Here is a 20664-nt window from a genome sequence, read left to right as displayed (position 1 = left end):
GTTCAAAATCAAACCAATGAATTCAATTTGTAAGAAATTAAACCGACATTCTTCCCTAGCTTTCTACAGCCTTTCCGTATTAAACCCCAGCACTGGTTAATGTGTGTGTGAGCCCCAGTTTTTCTCCCTGTCTGAATTGTGCTTTTATGCAGAATATGCCATGTTAAAATGACACCTTGTCTTCCTTTCAGGGCTTGCACTGATGACACAGCCCTGTACACTGCTGTGGCCACTAACGTGTATGGGCAGGCCTCCTCTCAAGCGTCCATCATTGTGAAGAGTGAGTCGGCTACAAAGCTCTATCAGTCACACTAATGAAAGTGCGCAGTTAAGCATCACACAAGCACATTACACAGCAATGCACAGCGTAGCCATTATTACAGAGCAAAGAGCATATCAGTGGCAAATATGAATCACTCTGATAACTGCTACAACTGGTACAACACAAACACATGCACACTCTCATGTATAAGAGCTAATAAGAAATTATATTATTACGCTGTTTTTTGTGTCTGCAGGGTTCCGAATGGAAGACGAGTCCTGTCCCTACGCTTGGCTTCCTTACGAGAGTAAGTTCACCAGCACTGCTGACACTCAGCTGAGTCAGCTAGATACTGCAGGCCACAATCACAGCCACTGCAACCCCAATAACTGTCTCAGAAAGGGCGAACCTTACTGTCAGGACAGAGTCTTTATCTAGGCCTTCTGCAATCTGTCCATTACCCAATAAAATGCTCAGTGCTAAACTAACTCTGGTAGTATCCATTGTGCTATGGCAGAGTGCTTTTTTCACATTGTTGACTAAAACTGAAACTTTTAATTGTAAGTGTTTCATGTTTTTCCCTTTTTAAACTGAAATAATAATGAACCATTTATCACAGACATCTTAGTTCTTATAAGTGGTCTGTTAATCAGGAGAGTGAGTGACTGTGAGACTGTGACTCATTCAGTAAATTACATTATTTTAACCCTAGTCCCCATGTTGCCGGAGATATCGTATACTAAGATCGACATCACCTTCCTGGAGACCTTTGATGTTACCTTTGGAACTGAGGGGGATACGGTCACCCTGGTCTGTAAGATGGCCATCAGCCCTTACCTGGTCAACCTCCAGCCAGATGCCCTGTGGTTCAGAGATGGTAAGAAACCAGTGGATCAGTTGCAAGGCAAATGGGATTTTGGTAGAAGAACATCAGTCCAACAATTTAAGCTGGACAAACGGCACCATTGCTTTATGGTTGTCCCAAATGGGTAATTGGCAAAATCAGACAGAGAAAGGGCAATTAAAAAATATCTCTCGGCAAGTGAAACTTCTAAAATCTCTGAAAAAATTCTTTGAATTTTTTTTTCCAAATTCCATTTTTTGTAAAGAGGAATAATGTAATAAGATGGACCAGCCCACATGAGGAATGAAAATATAATTTTTTACTTAAAATTGAATAATTTCAGACCCTGCTGCTGGACTGCTTAGCCCCCCCCAACCCTGCTTGCAGGTTTATCTTTTTATGTCACAAACTAGATTATTTACTTCTAAATCTCTTAGTTTAAAAAATAAAGTCATCAGTGTGTCAGTAACAGACACACTGAAACAAAACTTGATGATAAATATTTAGCTGTATTAAGGATGCCATGTGTTTAGGTTGCATAATTGGAGTTTAGAATAATTTCTAATTAGACACACAACATCTGATTTATAGTTTGTGCCTCTAGCAGCGATAAGCATGATGTGAAATGCTCGAAGCGCAAAACAAGAGGTGGTGATTGTACCTCCTCTCTTTCTGTGAAGTTTTCTATTTTTACAAATACCGAACTCAGACATAAGATAAATTAACCATGGTATTTTAATTTAGAACTTTTTTTTTTTTTTTTCATATGTTGGATTTAGATTTCATTTTCAATGTAGATTCTCCATAAAAAAACTCCAGGACTAAGCTTAATTTCTGTCTGTGAAAGTGGACCTAAGGGAATACCAGGAACCATGTGTTTGATGTCATTAATGTGCTATAAATTAATATTCTTAAATGATACATAGTACATGGAGAATAATGTACTGAATTTATTTAGGCTATGAATTACATTTTAATAATGCAACAACAAGTGTTCGACTTTCATGGGCACATCTGTATCAAGTGTGTATCTTTTGACTGAAAATGCCAAAGTTAAATGACCTTACATTATGGTTTATAGACTTTGGCATGCAGATGTAAGTCTTTACTCTCTGGGCCTGGCTTAATCTTAGTCTTTTTCTCTCCCAGAATACCTGCTGAAGGAATCCAAGTGGGCCAAGATTGAGGCAGGTGGTGGGGTTGTTACGTTGACTCTGCCTCAGCTGTACAAGGACGATGAGGGCCTTTACACCCTCCGGATGGTTACTAAAGGGGGCACTGCTGAGCACAGCGCTTACATCTTCGTAACAGGTAGGGAGCCTGGACATCGGCATTGCTTTCAGACATGTTTGAAGGGGCTCACATCATTTATCACCTCTTATTTTAGAACTTTATCCGTGTATCCATGTCAGTATCCATGTCAGATGTGTAGGGCTGGAACAGGGTGTGTGTCTTTGTGTACGGCACTCCCACAAAGAGTGCGAGCTCAGCTGCTTTTGGAGTTTGTGTGTGCGTGTTCGTGTGTGTGTGTGTGTGTGTTGTATTGAGCAGACTCTTTGAGGCCTCTTTCAGGTGAGCACGAGAGCTAGCGTTTGCAGTTGCTGTGTTGAGCCGACCCAGTGTACCCCTTTTTCAGATGGATCTCCCCCTGTCCCCAAGGCTCCGGGCGCCCCCATGGACATAAAGATCCATGATGCCAACAGGGATTATGTCATTGTGTCCTGGAAACCCCCCAATACCACCACCGAGGGCCCCATCATTGGATACTTTGTTGACAAGTGACTAATTGAGTTTATTTTATTATACTGCTGCTATTGCTACTGCTACTGTTGCTGCTACCAGGACTGCTACCTCTAGTGTTATTGCTACCATTGAAACAGGTAGTGCTACCAGTATTGCACCTCTGGTACCAATACCACAACCAGGGGCATAGCTAGAAATTCTGGGCCCCCTGAAAGAATATTTCTCTAGGCCCCAATTTTTATGGGCTCTGTAGCAGCTGCCCCCTCCCTTTAGCCCTGTTAGTGGTAACTGTGACTGATACTGCCATTGCCATCAGTGCTTCAACCAATAACTCCACCAATAACTGCTGATACTGTTATGGCTATCATGGTTTGAATAATTTTTATTTGATCATTTTTCATTTTTATTTAATTTATTTATTTAACTCCATGATCCTAAATAATCCAAATCTATTTTGAATTTAACCTTATAATTATTATTTGAAAGTATTTAAAAATTGGAATGATTTCATACCCAAATGCTAATGCTAATGGTGAATAGCAATGATCGAGATTATTTCGGCATGAATGGAAACACAAAGTGAGGTATTTTAAAGATATCAGATGACTAAAGGTTAGCTCGCTGATTGGAGATGCCTTTTTAAAAATATTACATGACCATACTCCCCTTCTTAATAAAACATCACTGACCAACCAACACACTTAGCAGGAAAATCTCACGGTTTTCCCCCATTTAGACAAATGAAAATAACGAATTCCTTTTTTTGTTTTCTTTCCTAGATGTGAAGTTGGGACTGAGAACTGGATTCAGTGCAACGACTCCCCCATTAAGATTTGTAAATACCCCGTGGCAGGTCTGTTCGAGGGCCACTCCTACTCTTTCCGCGTTAGGGCAGTGAACAGCCACGGGATCAGCCGGCCGTCCAGGATGTCCGACCCCATCGCTGCCGTGGACCCCACTGAATTCGAAAGGCTCCAGGGTAAACGGCGACCGTGTCTTTATCAACGCTACTTCTACAAGGCCTTCTAATCAGTGCTTCAGGCTAATTCACATTGGGTGTAAAATGCTGTTTCACATTGTCAGAGTCAGCAATGCATGGAATGGCTTGGCAGGTATCATAAGAAGCCCTTCGGTTGTTTGAGATCAGGCTTGACAACGTGCTCAATGTTCCCTTGAAAGCAGACTAAATGTTGAGCCTTGATGAGCTAAGTGGCCTGTTGTACTTAAGACTTGATCTTCTGATGGTTTTATGAATTCATCAGAAAGGCTCCTGTGCATCTCAGCACTAGGCTGCTTTTCTGAAGGCTAACCCTGGGACCACCCTGTGCTGGCTGCTGTTTGTTAAAAACACCTTCTTTAATTAGTTTTGGCTGGGCTTTTTCTTTATTAATTACTCTTTGGCCTTGACATCTTTGTTAATGGGATGTATTGTTTTAGGCGTGTTGGTATGTGTGTGTGTGTTCATAAAAGACTAAAGTTAAGGGGTTTCACTCCCTTTGTTGATTTACAGCCTCTTAAATTAATGATAGAGTTTAGCATTCAGCTTAATTAAGATTAATTACGTTGTAAATTAATTATTACCACTTGCAGCCTTATAAGTCTCTATTTTTAAGCCATGTTTGGATTTGTGCGAACTACCCAACAAAATGTAAGTTTTACAGAGCTGTTAATGCATTGGAAAGAAAGAGACATATGGTCTGGGTTGAGAATTACAGTACTCTTTTACACCATGCCTGGATTTAAGCAACATTCACATTGATATAATTCACAAATTAATCTTACTCTCTCCAATAAACACAAAAATGTTATGGTTATTGCTGAACTGACCATATTGGAAAATAACTTGAATGTAGTTCTGAGTTAAGAATCCAGACCAATGACTGTTTACCAGATTGAATCATATTGTCATGAATAAGCAGGGGAAGGATTGTTTCTATAAGACTGTTTCTGTAAGAACAGCTTGGCCTGCAGAGTGTATTAACACATTCTGGAGCAAACGTTTTCCAGTTCTGCACATTTACTCACATAAAACTCTCAAAAACACATTTAAGGGGAGTTTAGTGGTAAAAACATGAAAATTGCCCTTATATGTCAACCTCTAATAGGTCAAAATACTGTACTGCGTGCAATAAATAACTCTGTAGCACAAAAGGTCCACATTAAATCATAGTTGTGATGAATAAACATAGTAAATGATATATTGCCACAAACATAAAATGTTTAATGATGGACCTGGTAAATTAATCATGCATGTTACTAACTGTACATAACAGCATGGTCCCCTGTCCCCTGGATTACAGTCTAAAGCCCAGTGCATGTTCAGTAGTTTATCATCATTTCCAGCTCGCTGCTATCTCTTTAAAAGGTTACCAAATTACATCTGTGTGCTTTAATGATGCTAAATCAGGATATGCATCATGATGTATTGTGTAATTACTATAAATAATATTAATACAGGTATTTTGAGAAATTGACTTGGCCAGCTAAGGTGAGTCAGTTGAAATGTAAATGGTGTGAGACCCATTGTTTATTCTGGATCTTTCTTTTTCTCTGTATAACAGCCATGAAACTTGGAGGAAAACTGGATGTTGTGAAATATCAGGATGAGGTGGAAGGTATGGTAGCATGTATGTTGTTCTTCTTCAGGCCCAAAATATTCTGACAAACCTTTCCCTTTTTTAAATGAGTAATTAACATAGTTTATCATATTTACTCGTGCAAACATTAAAAGGCACTCGAATTATGACTTTATAATGCAAATGATATATTTAGTATGGTGTTATTTAACTAAAAGAAACAACTTATGAATTACAGACAAATTAATCTATTATAAACCCTTCTTTTTGATGCTTAATTGCATTACAATATGAATTACAAATAAAGCCATTAAATGTGCTTACATTTCTGCACTACTTTATATGCTATTAATTCATTATATATACCTCACCAAATGTCACTTTTATCATTTTTCTTTTCATGATTCCCTTTCAATAATTAGCAATCATTATGTTGCCTATAATTAGGTCTCATCTGAGAGGTACTGATTAGTTTTTGATGAGGGTCATATCTGAAAGCTAACTTCTAACCATCTGTGATGCTTTCAAATTTAGATGATTGAATTTTTCCCCACGTCACTAGTGCATACCCGCTTAGTACGATCGAGACACAATGCCGCTCTTCCACCGCAAGAGCGTGCTTCAGTGCCGAGGCGGGGAAAGCGTAGGGAACGGAGGAAGCTTGGCGGGTGTTTATCGTAAGCGCTGCGACGCACGGGCTGTTTTTCTCCCGTTGAAGCGGGCGTTGAAGGTCACGCAGTGAAGAGGTAATGAATCATCTACGCGCTCTCAGGCTTCAGTGGCGAAGGCACATCTCTTTGATGTTTCTCACCTGCAGTGGAGGGAAGTCCCCCGGGAGCCCCTGCCAACGTCTACGCCTCGGAGACGGACCGAACATATGTGGTGCTCAGCTGGGAGCCTCCTGCGTATCGAGGACGCGCTCCGATGTGGTACTACATCGAGAAGGTTTGTCCCCAAACTACTCCTTACATTACAATACATTACGGGCGCTTAGCAGACACAACGTACACAACTTTCATATTTATACAGTGTATTAATTTATACGGCTGAATAAGTACAGTGTACTAATGTAATTTACGTTAAGTACCCTGCTCAAGGGTACGATGGCTTGAGTGTCCTAGGAATCGAAACTGCCACTTTTGGGTGATGGTCGTTTCCCTATTAACTAGGTAACAGTTCTTTACCGATCATGCTACACTACATATGATCCAGTCTGTTCAACCATACTAGGGAAAGCAGTCTAATTCATATAGTAAACCCTTCTGGCATTCTGTCATTCACTGCTGTTCCCTGCCTCTCAATAAAATAACTGGAGTCTTTCATTAATGCAACAATCAGATAATGAAGTCTAATGAATGTATGAAGCCTTTGTTGCAAATTAATCAAACATGCAATTCTGTGTAAGCGTGAATGTGATGTTTTCAGCTTCTCTGCTGTAGTTTAATATGTACTGAACAAGAAGATGGACACTGCTGTTTAATCATATTGCTTCATTCAGTAGCTCTTGAATATTTTAAAGAACAATAGTTCTTATATTTTTCAGGAATGTGCCACACACGTACCCAGGCCTACTCTCATCCATAATCCCTTGCTTGTCATTGTTGTTGCTGTAATGAGTTTTTGATTAGCATGAGGTCCTTTCCTGCAGTCTCTGGCCGACAGCGGGTCCTGGCAGAGGGTCAACACCCAGGTGCCTGTGAGGTCACCGCGCTACGCCGTTTTCGACCTGGCGGAGGGGAAGAAGTACAAGTTCCGCGTTTTATCAGCGAACATGTATGGCACGAGCGAGAGCTCCCCCCCTTCTGCAGCCATCCAGACCCAGGTGCTGAAGGGTGAGTCTGCTCTATGAAGGAGGCCTCCTCACCCACTCTGCAATATCATATTCTTTCACATGTTTGCCATCGTAGAAGATGCTGCTAGGTGAGGTGTTTGCGAAGACACTAAAATGTTCAGTGTTAAGAGATATAAGACAAGTGGCCCCTATTCGACCCATACACTCTCTCAGAGTTTAATTAACACTGGACATTTTACTGTGCATCTTCTACTTTAAATATACACTTGCTGAGCACTATTAGATAGCCCTGTACACCAGCTTTGTAATGTGAATATTGAATCAGCATATCATGTGGAAGTAATGAAATGCATCAAAGCATGCAGACATGGTCACGTGGTCGAGCTGTTTTTCACACCAAATGGGGAAGAACTGTGACTTTGACCATGGAATGATTGTTGGTGCCAGACATGATGGTTTCAATATTTCAAACTGCTGATCTCTCTCTACAGTTTGCAGAGAATGCAAATAACCACATATTACAACAGTGGTATGCAGAAGAGCATCTCTGAATGCGCAACGCGTCAAACCTCTACAGCAGCAGAAAACCAATTACTCAAAAAATAAATAAATACCTAATAAAGTGCTCACTGAATGTATATTATTATATTCTTATATTAGCAGCAAGCATTAAAGGTGATACATTTTTCTGGACATTATTTCAGTTCAGTGTAAATTGGTCCTAACAGTGGTCAATTATGTGCAAAGAAGTGCATTTTTGTTTATGATGACTGCCAATACTTCTTCCCTGGAGTTCTCTGTGCAAGCTGCTCTGGTATAATTTGAAGTGTATTCTCTTTCTTTAGACCACAAACCCCAAAATGCCTATGCCATTGTGAAACTCGCATGTCTCAGAAACTTCTATAAACATCAGCACTATTTATGGCAGAGTAGCATAATGCTTAGGGTACTGGATTTATTACACCAAGGAAACAGGTTTGAATCCCAAGTGGTGCACTGTTGTTGTACCTTTGAGCAGAAAGTATTTAACCTGAATGGCTTCAGTAAAATATACGGCTGTATAAACGGATTAAGAATTAAGCAGTATAAGTCTCTCTGGATAAGAGCATCTGCTGAACAGCTAACATATAAATGTTAAAAATATCTCCACTGGGCCAATCGAAAAGCCAAAAAATGATCTCTCTCATAAAACAGAACAGAGTAATTGAGTGACTACCTCTCCCACCCATTTTGCAAAAATGCCCGGTTCATTTATTATGAATAAACTGCACATTAGCATTTCTTGAGGTAAAAGTATTTTGTGCCAAAATGCCCTGACTGGCTTGTTCCCCAACATTCTTGCTTCCTTATTAATAAACAAACAGACTTGGGAACAGGCTTCTTCTCCTGGTGAATTGAAAGTTATGGTATCTGCCTTGATGTACTATTTAGAAGGTGAGCTCAGTAGTTCTTGGCAGAATAACCAGTGTAGGAACTAGTGTATGTTTCACATTCTCTAAACCAATATCCATGGTCAGTATTTAGCCAAATGTGCACATAGTGCTGGTAGTTTATTTATCTTTTAAAACTGTCTTGTACCCTTGCCATTTTTTCAATGAACTGAAAAACACTATTGATGATAAAGTGATGATTCAATTATGAGAGTTTCATGCCCCTCCAAGGTTGAGAAATGCCCGAACAGCACTTTGCACTAGACAAGGTATCACGGTGAAAAGTGAACTCTATCCTTGCTTTAGGAAACTAAGCCTTTTGAACCACACCCATGTTCCCACTCTGTACTTATGAACAGTGTTGCCAAGGGTTGTGGTTTTTTGGCTCTCAGTTACTCTACCACTTGCTTCCTTTGGACTTTCTGATGACGAAGTCACTTATTTGTCTGGTGAACTGTGGTCACACTGCTTATGAATGCTCCTTCCCCCTTTTATGTTTTCATGTGATGTCTGACGCGTGGCAAAGAACTGTCTCGTGTGAAGACTCACATGAAAACAGAAAAACCTTTTAAACAATTTTTTTTTAATATCCTGACTCTTCATTTTTTCCACCAGGGGTTCCCTCTGCCCCAGGTCAGGTGATCGCCACTAGAAACACAAAAACATCCATGCTTGTCCAGTGGGATCCACCCAAACAGCCCAACAACCTGATTGGTTATTATATTGATTGCTCTGTGAAGGGATCCAAAGAATGGATCTCCTGCAACCACAAGCCACAGAAACACACCAGGTAGGAGAACACCACACAAACACACCAGGACACAAAAACTACGCAAAAACACCAACTAATATTTAGTCACACTGACTCACCAAGTAACTACAAACCGCTCAAATCGATGCGGCAACATCAACAATAATATATCAAATTTCTAACTAGGTGAACTGCATAGGAGGAGCCAGCTCACTGTTGGTTCTTTGTTCAGGTTTGTGGTTCATGGATTGACCACAGGAGAGACCTACATGTTCCGTGTCCAGGCGATCAATGAGCTGGGCCTGAGCGATGAGTCCCAGGAGTCTGCCCCCCTCTCCGTCCAGGCTGCTCTGAGTGAGTAATGTCCCACAATGCCCCTGACTAACACACCCCAACAAAATCACATGTCCTCGCAAACCGCAATAGCCCTGACTGGTACACATCCCCATAACCAAACACAATGATGTGTTGTGCAAGCATGTATAACTAGGGAAGTATGGTAATAACACAGTTGTGTTTGTTTTAACTTAGTGGTATTGCCCAGATAAATTAATGGCTGATATGATGGTCCGCATCTGTTGCATCATCATATCAGGTAATGCAGCAGGTAAATGTAAGGTAGCCTAATAAAACCAAAATTAGATTTTAGATAATATGAAAGAAGTCATGTCCATGGGTGATGTCCAACATTGTTAGGGACACGAGTCACGGGATGTGCACAACTACTATTAAATACAGGTAAACCAACAACTAATAGACAGTATATCTGTCTGAGATAACTATGTTCCAAAACTGCAGCCCTATAAAGAATATAGGCCTATGCCATGGCATTTGATTGTTCCTTGTGCATTTAAAAAGAATACATAATCTAGTTCAGAACATGTAGTTATTTGCACATTACAATGCCAGATTACAGTGCGCAGTGCACTGTGAAATTCAAGTGCATGTTTTGATATTATCCAGGCCGTGTGTGCTGATGGAGAGTGATTTATACACTGTGGCTGTCCGTTTCAGAGGTGCCCTCTTCTCCCTACGATGTGGCCCTGCTGCACTGCGACGGCAGCTCCATGGTCATAAACTGGAAGCCCCCCAAGCACTCCGGTGGGGCCAAGGTCACAGACTACTATGTGGATAAGAGGGAGGTGTCCCATCACCTGTGGAGGGAGACCAACATTCCTCCCCTTAAAGAGAGAATCTTCAAGGTTACTTGTTTTTCTGAATCAGTTTTGATTATATAATGACAACTGGCATTGTGTTTTATTCTGGACTGTATGGTGCTTCACTTTACAAAGGACAAGTGCCTTAGCTATTGCTTTAGCCACATGACAGCCCCTGATATGCACAGCTTAGGCCATTTTGATACCTGTGGAACCCTTTCAAGGCATGACATTAAGCTGTTGGACCAAAGGATTCATCAAGCTCTTATTGTTTGATTCACATTTCAAGCCTGTTATGAAGATTGTTGGACAAGAATAGCCAAGTCAATGTCATTGAGGTGACACAATGACTGATTTGACTTTTTTGCTCCACCATTCTGGGCAGGTGGAGAATCTGAAGAATGGTGCAGTCTATGAGTTTCAGGTTTACGCTGCGAGCCTTGCTGGAGTGGGGATCCCCTCCGAGGCTAGCGCTCCTTTCCTCTGCCACGCCTGGACAATGGCGGAACCAGGTACTACAATCCAAAATATCAGTGTTTACCGTACATTGACTATTTCAGTGGCCTGTGCAAATAGATTTGCTCCCACACAGAAAACATTTCCCCCTGCCATTGACATTAGTGGGAGCGGGCTACCAAACAAAATGGTGTGTCTGTCCCAAACTGCATGCTTCCGTGCTCTGTCCGATTACACAGAAAGCATGCACATTCAAACCAAGTACTGCTGGTTGCAGCTTCCGCTAGTGAGCGTTGTCTGTGAATTCCAGGACCACCTTATGATCTGACCTTCTGCGAGATCAGGAATGACTCTGTGGTGCTGGAATGGAAGACTCCGGTATATGCAGGCACCAGTGAGGTCAGCGGCTACTCTGTAGAAATGTCCAAGAAGGGCTCGGACACTTGGACCGCCATAAACGAGACAGTCGCCAGCCACCGCTTCCTGAAGGTCAACCTCCCTTAAAATTTAACCCGGAAATGCATGAAATGTACATCATTTTGTATGTACTTGACTCCATGGAAAAGCATCTTGGATGAACAGAAGAGCTTGATCAATGTCGCGTTCTATTGATTGCCAGTATTTCTAGTGAGGCTGTTGTTTAACGAAGCACATTTGATTTGCAGGTGACGGGCCTAGAAGAAAGTGAATCCTATGTCTTTAGGGTACATGCCCAGAATGCTGGAGGCGTGGGACCATCCTCCATGGCCTCAGATCCAGTGTGTGCCAAGGCCCTGGAAGGTACTGACTAAACCAAAGGCATAAACACACCTGTGTGGAACCCATATTCTTTGAGACAATACACTGGATTGAATCAACATTTATGTGACTGAAAATAAATAAAGGCTTTGTCTTTACAAAAACAGTTCAGCAACCATCACAATGAACTTAAATAAGATACAGTGTGCAGAAAAAATGTTGATTTATTGAAACCATGGTGGACATCCAATACAATACATGTAATTTATGTAAAATGCCTGTATGTGATGTGGAGACATAAAATGCTTGTACCCATATGTGGTTAAGTGTCAATCATAAATCACAAGTTTTCAGGCACAGCAGATGGAAATATATCAGGCAGGTACCTTGGGGAGTTAAGGAAATAATTTTGAAAGGTGTTACTAATCTGCACATTTTTATGCCAGATATACTGATGATGCTATATCAGAATCACCCAGGCTAAATGAGACAAACCCAGTGGAAATCCGAAAAATATCAACACCAAGTTGTTTTGATTTATATGAAAACACATGCGAAAAATTAATGCTTTTAGCAGTAATTTTGAAACCAATATGGGAGTAATTACAGCTTTATTAGATTATCTAACATCTGTTCTTAAGGTTTAAATAAAAAAAAATGCTAGTATTCGCTGATTTATTGAACGCAGTGACAAGTTAAATCACCTAATCACCTAAATTACTGAAGCTTGCATAAAAACTCATTTAATTATGCCAGTTATTTTGTAGGTTCAGGACACACGTCGGTTGAATCCAGGCCTTTCAGGAGGACTAGATTGTGGGACGTGGTGGAGGAGGAAGAACTGAGGGCAGGGTGGACTTAGGGCACAGATGAGTCTCAGGTGGAAGGAGCTGGCAGGGCAGAAAGGGTTATGTACTTCTGTAAGGTACAGGATGAGAGACAGAAGAAGGGCAGCCCAAGCAGTCTCTAGAGAGCTGCCCCCATCCCCAGCAGAGCACCAAACAGCCACAGCTTTGTAGAAGACCCTTACCGAGGCCAGGTAGTGTCATGATTGGTCACTCAGGATTCTTTTCACCCATCAGGTATCCAGGAGGTACAGTGTGGGGTCGATGCAGAGACGGGTGACTTGTTCCTGTCCTTTGAAAGCTGCGAGATGTCTGACATTTCATCCTTCGTCTGGAAAAAATCCTATGAAGAAATCACCGATTTCTCTAAAGGCATCGCCATCAAAACCGAAGGGAACCGGTGAGAGCAACACCTTCTGCCCCAGACCTGGCCATAGGGGACTCCTGGGGCACGTCTTTCACCCTGAGCATATTGTAAATCCACAGGAGGGTCTGCTGTGAATATAATGTGTAAATGGGCTGGGATTCTCACACAAACGGGCTACAGGCAAGATTACATCTTAATTATAATTTTACATAGTTTCACAAACCATGCAAAAATAAGTTTGTTTCTTTCAAGCAGAGAAAATGGATGATGGTTGGTGTGTATGTGGTTCTGACTGCCATGAATAACCTCGGAACCAGAACAGTTATGCAATAGTTGTCATAAATCAGTCATTAGAGATGTATGTTAAGCAGATAACCCTTCCCCATGTTTGCCAGCTCCAAGCTTATTTTCAAGAACCCCGATAAAGACGATGCCGGAACCTTCTCGGTCGCTGTCAGCCACACCAACAATGTCTCCTCCAGCTATGTAATATCACCTGAAGGTGGGTTAAGAAAACTCTTTTTTATTGACTTAATGGGCTGAAGGCCATTTCTAAGAATGACACACAGCCCATGACATAAGACCGAATTAGCATAATGATAAATATAATTATCAAATAGTTTTGTATTTTGAATTTCTTGGAAAATAATAGTTCTTTAATTAATTAAATAAATAAATAAATTGTTCATTATTAAAATTTCATTTAATTAATATCATTAATACAAGCAGTTTTTTTTCTACTTATAATTGCAAATAATGTAATGTAATTTGTCCTTGCTGTCATACTGTCATTCTGCTGTCAGTTGGCTGTCATACTTACTCTGTCTCTTAACTTCCTCTTTCAGAGATGGAGAATCTGCTGGCTCAGAGTTATGACATAAGACACCCAAGTGAGTTTTATCTCTAGGATCTTACCCCATTCAAACTGGTGGTACAGAGGAACTCCTTTACGTATTAGTCATTGAGCAAGTGCATGTTCGTTGTATGATAACCTGGGAGAGAGCAGTAGGGAAGAGATCACTGCAGCTTAGAAACAGCCTAATCAGTACATCAATATCTTATCTTATCCCACCCTCCCAAACATGTCTTCATGAAAACAGGCATTTCAAATATGAATATTGGTTTCCTTGGGAAATCTACAGTAATCATATTATCAGTGTGTGGCAGCTACAGTGTAGTGACACGGAGTACATCCACAGACTGGTGTGTGTAAGGGCTCCTGTGTGCAGATGGGCACCTGTGCAAAAAGGCAAGCTCCTCTGGGGTTACAGCTGTAAGTTATACCCAGGCAGACAGACAGAGGGAAAACTGCTGACGGACAGCTCTCTCAGGCTGACTGACGGTAGAGCTGGCTGGTGAGGGAGCTTCCGTCTGCCGTTCATGTCGTTTGATCCCCCTCCGCTCTCTCTCCTCCAGTCATTCCTCTGAAGAGCGAGCTGGCCTATAAGATCCTGGAGAGAGGCCGCATGCGTTTCTGGCTGCAGGCAGAGCACATAAGCCCTGCCGTCACATACCAATTCTTCAAGAATGACAAACAGTTTGTTAAGAGCGAGGTAGGCTATGCGCAAGGCTAAGATTTCTGTTCTCTTCTCTGTTCGCTCTGCCCCCTTGTGGTTGAGTCAGCAATGTCAAAAATTATTGTTGCATTTATTTTTTTATCATACAAAAAACGGTGGCGTAATAAAACCACAAAACGGCGATACCAGATTGTTAAAAAGACTCCACTAGCGAGAACGCCAGTTTATATTCTTATCAGCCTCTTATTTGCCATGCACGGCAATGAAACAGCAGGCTCCCCCATGCCATGCTTATGGTTTACATCCCTGACCTGAGTCAATCACAGACAATAAAAGGCATATTCTAACAATCTTTGATATAATTTAATTTCCATAGCTCTCTTTTATACCACGTCTGGCCAACATATTTCTGGTTTGCTTGAAATACAAGTTTATTTTGCAAATTATTCGATACAGACATATTTATGGAACCAAGTATCCCACCTGGTTATGAAGCAACTACTAACGTGAAGTTTCTCGTAATCTGTTTAGCTATTTTGCCGGGACTATACCTAAGCAAATGTCGTCTTGAACTACTTGTTATTGTTGCATACATGCATTGCTAGGTCATTTCAGTACTGAACTAATGTAAAACATGGCACACTTCTTGTACGGGATTTCCAACCTTTTCCAACATAAGGCATTTTGAGATATCAAAATGTTTTTTGAGATATTGACACTTTTATAGGACTAGTACAAAATAGGTGGAAATTGCCCTCTAGGGGGGCAAAGTGGAAAGGGTTAACTGTTGGCACACAGTCTCTGATTCTCAACTTGTTGGCACATATTCCCTTTAGCTCATATTTATAGTCATACAAATAAAAAACATGGTTGTTGTGACTGTTATCATTTCAATGACAGTGACATGCCGTTACTTGCAATTTATTTAAAGTATGTCCTTAGGCCAGGATTCAATGCGTATTTGTCTTTAACGCTCCCTCCCCAATAAAGAACCACAAAACCATCAATATGTGTTTCGGTTTCAGGAACACAAGATGAGTCACGATGTGGCCACAGGCATCATTGAGATGGTCCAGGACCATTTCACTGAGGAAAGTGAGGGAACCTACACGGTCCAGATTCAGGACGGGAAGGGCAAGAACCAGTCCACTTTGGTCCTGATTGGAGCCGGTAATATCGTTCTCTTGCATTGTTGTTGTTCTTCAGCAGTTTTGGCTGCTTTGATTTGCTGTTGTCCTGTTGATCCTTCATGTTTTATCTCATTTTTTGGATTATAGCTTTCAAGGCAGCGCTTGCTGAGGCTGACTTCCAGAGACGGGAGTACATCAGAGTGAAAGAAGGTATCACAGAATCAGAGGATAGCCAAAATCCCACCTCTTAATCTTTTAGCAGAACACAACTTAATATATCGCTGGCTGAATTTGTTAACCTTACTAAGACAGCACAACTCAAAGCACAACCCCTTGCTTTGTACTGAAATCCTGCCTATAATACAGGAAAAAAAAATAACGTCAACATGTATTAAAATCCTATTCAATCTGCAACAAATTACCATCGCTGTTGCCAATTCATTCCTCACTAAATCTCACTAAACACGATAATGGTGCCTCATTATGCATATGCAGCATGTATATAATGATGTCATGCCCTGACGTTAAACATTTTGATGTAACTGCATATGAATTGTGCTTGAATGTGCCAGATTATATTGGGGTAATTGATGGGTTAATGTCATGCCACAATATTAGAAGTTTTGGACTATTTATGTATATGTAGAGCCCTGATGGCCTCTATCATGAAGCAGGTTCATTGGACATTGTGTATGCCATCATTCATGGGGACACTTGTCAATATTCTGTCCAATATTCATCAACTTTTCATCAACATAGTGAACTCTATGTGCTATGACAGTCACTATATATGGAGTTTATGACTGATTAAGATGTGAGTTAAGAATGTACAAGGCAATGATTCAGTCATCATTTGAATTACATTATGGAATGTATTACAAAATTATTTTAAACAGGTATAATTACCATTTTTAATTAGTCATAATTATGAACTGTGTTTATAATAGGCCATGGGTGTCCAGTTATGATAACATAATAATTTAGTGACAAAGTTCTAATTATGCATTATTAGAACAACAAAATCATATTAAAATATGGTTTTGTTTCATTATGGATCATGTTCACCCTGGCAGCCAAATAGGACAAAAAATTTAACTTTTGTGGCATAGAAAAGGAGAGTGACCCAAGGGAACAGATGAGGTTTTCTACTGTAAGTCTAAAAGACAAAAGGAAATTTAGCAGCAGGTTGAAAGGGGAGGCAGGAAAATGAGATGGGGAAGATACTGTATGCAGAATCTGCTTCAGTGGCAGCTGGTGAGATGTAAATCGGGGAAGCAGAGACGTTTATTCATAATTTTTCTGAACCGTTTTTATTGTTTTACAAACTTTACAATTTAAGTAACACTCATACATTAGAAAGTTTTCCTTGTCTGCTTTGTGCAAGCATTAGTTTTGTGCACACAACATGAATTAGTAAAGAGTTTGTAGCAATCACACCTGTCAGGCATGGCGGTGTTGCGAGTGTTGCAGGAATAAATTCTGCCTAACCAAGGGGATCAGCTCATTTGGCCCTGTGGCACTGTGTTTGTGTTGTGGAATGGAAGCCCTGTCTTGGCTCCCATGTCTCACAATAAGGGCATATTTGGACTATGAACACTTCCCTTGTGTTATCTACATTCAACAAAAGGCACTCTCGGGCTGGTATGGAAAACACATTTTCCACACATGTTCAGGACAATTAACAGCTTAAACTAAAGTTTTCTGCTCCCCTTATTTATTAATCATTGGCTACCATTTAACTAAATGTGATATTTCATGCTTTATATCTGGATGTAAGGAAGATTGAAGAGGCATATATTGTCATGTTGACGTAAAAGAAGATTCCAGCTAATTAACCCAGGCTTTGCTTTCATGACACCTTGCAATTAACTGTACAATGCAGCTAATTGTTTTCAGCTGAAACATATTTAATTACTTGTGAGATGATGTTGAGCTGCTAGTAAGTAGCAAGCTACGAAAGTATGGCCATTGGCTAATGTAATCTTTAACTTGTCATTTTGCTGTGCTAGCCAAGTCGTTTTGAACACCAGTACTTTCATGGTGATTCAGTGAGATATTACCTTCACCTTTTTTGGTTTCTTATATCTTGGGTGTTATAATGATACCCAAATTTAAAAAAAAGTGCATGCATCCCTGTCAGTTACCTTTGCATGCTACTGAAACCTACTCTTACATAATGTGAGGATTATGTAGCTTTATGCATCTTCACTCTGTTCCAGAAAGTCAATAATAAAGGCATTTGAAGTATCTTTGTCCCCCTGTGACATGTTTTCATACTTGAAAGGTCCTAAAACATCACACATCATAAGTGATAACCTGCCAGCTGCTTGGGCAGTGTACTATTACAATGAGGTTCGCATGTTAGAGCAATGCTTCCTTAAAGAACACATCATTTGTGTTTGTAATGTAATGTATTGTTCTTCTGCTGATTTGTTTCATTAGAAGTCAGTGAGAAGCTCAGTCCAAGTGCTTTCTTGTCATTAGCCATTGTTGTCTTGTCATTAACCATTGTGCATGTTGCCTGATAACCAAAACCAATGCTTGTGTTTTTATCCAGAGCATGCGTGTTGCCACAGTTTGTGCTTATTTGATTAAAACCATGTTGCAGGCCAACAAGTGTGGGTCATAGTGGATAACAAAGGTATTGGATATACTGTGGCCCATGGTTTCATATTAAATGTAAGAATGCAAGACTGGGTTGTGTTTATAAGATGATTTGAATGTCAAAACTGATGAAGGTTTGCATGCTTGTTCTGGGACTGGTAAGTAAAACTGAATGTCTCTCTAGCTTACATGCCATAAAATAAATGATAAATGTTATATTTAAAATGGTTCTGTTTACTTGACAGCTGATACAATCACTTGCATTGAAATCAGCCTCTGTTTGTTTTGGCTGTGCAAGATCACATTTACAAAATTGATTTTGCTCGTGAGAATTTTGTGTCTGTCAGATTTGGTGGGTTTCTTTTTTTTTGTTTCTGTCCATATCTATTTATCCTAACATGCATTTTCTGAACCAAACATTGTAGTTACTTCTTATGGATGTAATAGTTTAATACTGTAACATAGTTGGATAATCATTTGTTATTTAGCTGCACAGATATTATCTGGGGCTTGAACCGGCAACCATCAGGGTACCTGTCATGTACCTTAGCCACTAGGCTACAGGCTGCCCGTGTCCTGTTCCTTCATTATCGGTATGGCTGGGTGTTTGTCACGGAGATTGAGTGAAGTCACAGAGCAGTCATGGCAAGGGTATTGAAAATCAAGTGATTACAACAACTGCCAAGGATGAGAATCTTGTCCCCGGCACATTCCAGAATCTGTGTACATTGTCCCACTTTGTGTTTCCCAGCATTTGGCAATAAGCTATTGTTAGAATCTGGAGAACTACAGAAATTGTACTTAAAGCTACCTTAAGGTTGACAGTTACAGTATCATCCACAACTGACAAAAAAAAACAATGGAAAGCACAGAGCTGCCAAAAAAAAGGGAGAAAGGGAAAAATTAACCGCTGTGACTATAACAGACTTCCTTGACAAACTCCCATCCTTAATTATAGGTGTTGTAAATATTATGCATATTATGTATAATAGTATGCTATTTGTTGGTTGCATACTGCTTATGTTCCATGCAAGGCAAAAAACATAGTATCATATTTCCTTATATATTTTATGCTGTAGGCATAGTAGTTGTGGGCATGAGTTTTATTTTTTGGTAGATTACCCACAATCCTAGCACTGCTCGTCAACCCAGTTAAATGACACTCACTGATTCCAGTATAGAATGCTTGAATGATTGACTGGATAGAAAGTGGATAATAAGTATGCTGCGATTTTAGTCAAATTTAGCAGCCAATACCCATATGCCTGCAATACCAACCAATCACCAAGACACCCAGTCTATGGTTGACCCCTCAATGAGGTATATGCCAATCAGTCCATATTCCCATTTTCTGCATATAAACAGTCAGTACGTATCTAATAATAATATCTACTGTATTCAGTAGATAGCAGTAGTCTCTACCACATTCCTTTGAGATGAATAAATTAATATATTAACTAATAGGAGTGAGGCCATCTGTTTCCTTTTGACATGTTCAAGCTTTCAGAGTTTCTTGCATATGCACAAGCTCATCAACCCATTTCAGCTTGGGGCATGAAAGCATTTTTTATCATTTCAAAATACTATTCACATTATGACAAGAAATGTACATTTAGACCGTATTACATTTTTAAGGCTAGACAGTTTTACAATGTGATTATATTGTCCTTTAATTTGGACATTTTAATCACAGAATCAAATTGTTTCAGCTGTCTTAGCTCTCTTTAATCATGTGTTTATTGTCAGCTTGTCAGGTGCCGCGACTGTTCCAGTAACAGGCGATTTGTGGTAAAATTGAATTCAGTCTCAGAGGTAGAACTCCATGACCAAGGCATTTTAAACACTTAGTTAACTGACATGAGCGCACTGCAAGGCACTCACACCCATGCATGTCGGCACACATTCATACACACACACACCATAGGATTCTCCTCCATGCTGACCTTTGTAGGCTGATGTATCCAATTCTCAGTACCCTAACTTAAAGTGAGCATTACGCTTCAGAAATGCAATTCATGTCAATTTTAACAGTGCACTGGTGTCACGCTGTGCAGCTAGTCCTGATCAACTTTACATACAGTAACCAAGCCTAAATTCAGTAGGCTTGGCTACCCATGGATTGCAATGTCAATTCTTACAGTAGATGCACATACAAATGACTATGCCTGGTCAGTATAAGATTGGCTGGTTTTCGAAAATCTTACCAGGAATACAGTAGAGAATTCACACTGGTGTCAGTTTTCACACTGGTGTCAGCCTCACACATATATGAGGTTTGGCTGTATCAGGTCAATGTCCACTCCCCAAACAGCTACTCCCTGTTAACGGCTCATAAGTGCGATGGGGTGTGGCCAATCACTACAAAACTGATTATGATAATCTGACTCTCCATTTGGAATGTGTATATCATATATCATACAAACCCATTCTAAGAATGGCTGAACGGTGGACA

General features: G+C 40.3%; 1 protein-coding gene across 2 annotated transcripts in view; it reads left to right on the top strand.

The window, feature by feature from the left end:
- Positions 1 to 20664, top strand: part of myom2b (myomesin 2b) — a 36777-nt gene that overhangs the window by 7591 nt on the left and 8522 nt on the right. The window contains exons 6-26 of one of the 2 annotated variants that reach the window (XM_061228438.1): positions 192 to 280; positions 519 to 569; positions 975 to 1139; positions 2256 to 2417; positions 2743 to 2884; positions 3629 to 3828; positions 5411 to 5464; positions 6243 to 6370; positions 7074 to 7257; positions 9263 to 9437; positions 9631 to 9752; positions 10413 to 10600; positions 10941 to 11067; positions 11322 to 11500; positions 11677 to 11791; positions 12832 to 12994; positions 13357 to 13463; positions 13807 to 13851; positions 14378 to 14514; positions 15504 to 15648; positions 15756 to 15818. In XM_061228438.1, coding sequence (XP_061084422.1) covers positions 192 to 280; positions 519 to 569; positions 975 to 1139; positions 2256 to 2417; positions 2743 to 2884; positions 3629 to 3828; positions 5411 to 5464; positions 6243 to 6370; positions 7074 to 7257; positions 9263 to 9437; positions 9631 to 9752; positions 10413 to 10600; positions 10941 to 11067; positions 11322 to 11500; positions 11677 to 11791; positions 12832 to 12994; positions 13357 to 13463; positions 13807 to 13851; positions 14378 to 14514; positions 15504 to 15648; positions 15756 to 15818 — 2741 coding nt within the window. Of the gene's footprint in view, positions 1 to 191; positions 281 to 518; positions 570 to 974; positions 1140 to 2255; positions 2418 to 2742; positions 2885 to 3628; positions 3829 to 5410; positions 5477 to 6242; positions 6371 to 7073; positions 7258 to 9262; positions 9438 to 9630; positions 9753 to 10412; positions 10601 to 10940; positions 11068 to 11321; positions 11501 to 11676; positions 11792 to 12831; positions 12995 to 13356; positions 13464 to 13806; positions 13852 to 14377; positions 14515 to 15503; positions 15649 to 15755; positions 15819 to 20664 lie in introns of both variants that reach the window. The other variant, XM_061228437.1, reaches the window with a different exon arrangement.

The sequence above is a fragment of the Conger conger genome, chromosome 18 (genome assembly GCF_963514075.1).
Source record: "Conger conger chromosome 18, fConCon1.1, whole genome shotgun sequence".
Taxonomy (NCBI): Eukaryota; Metazoa; Chordata; class Actinopteri; order Anguilliformes; family Congridae; genus Conger; species Conger conger.
The sequence above is the reverse complement of the archived record's forward strand: the minus strand, read 5'-3'. Positions and strand labels throughout refer to the sequence as shown.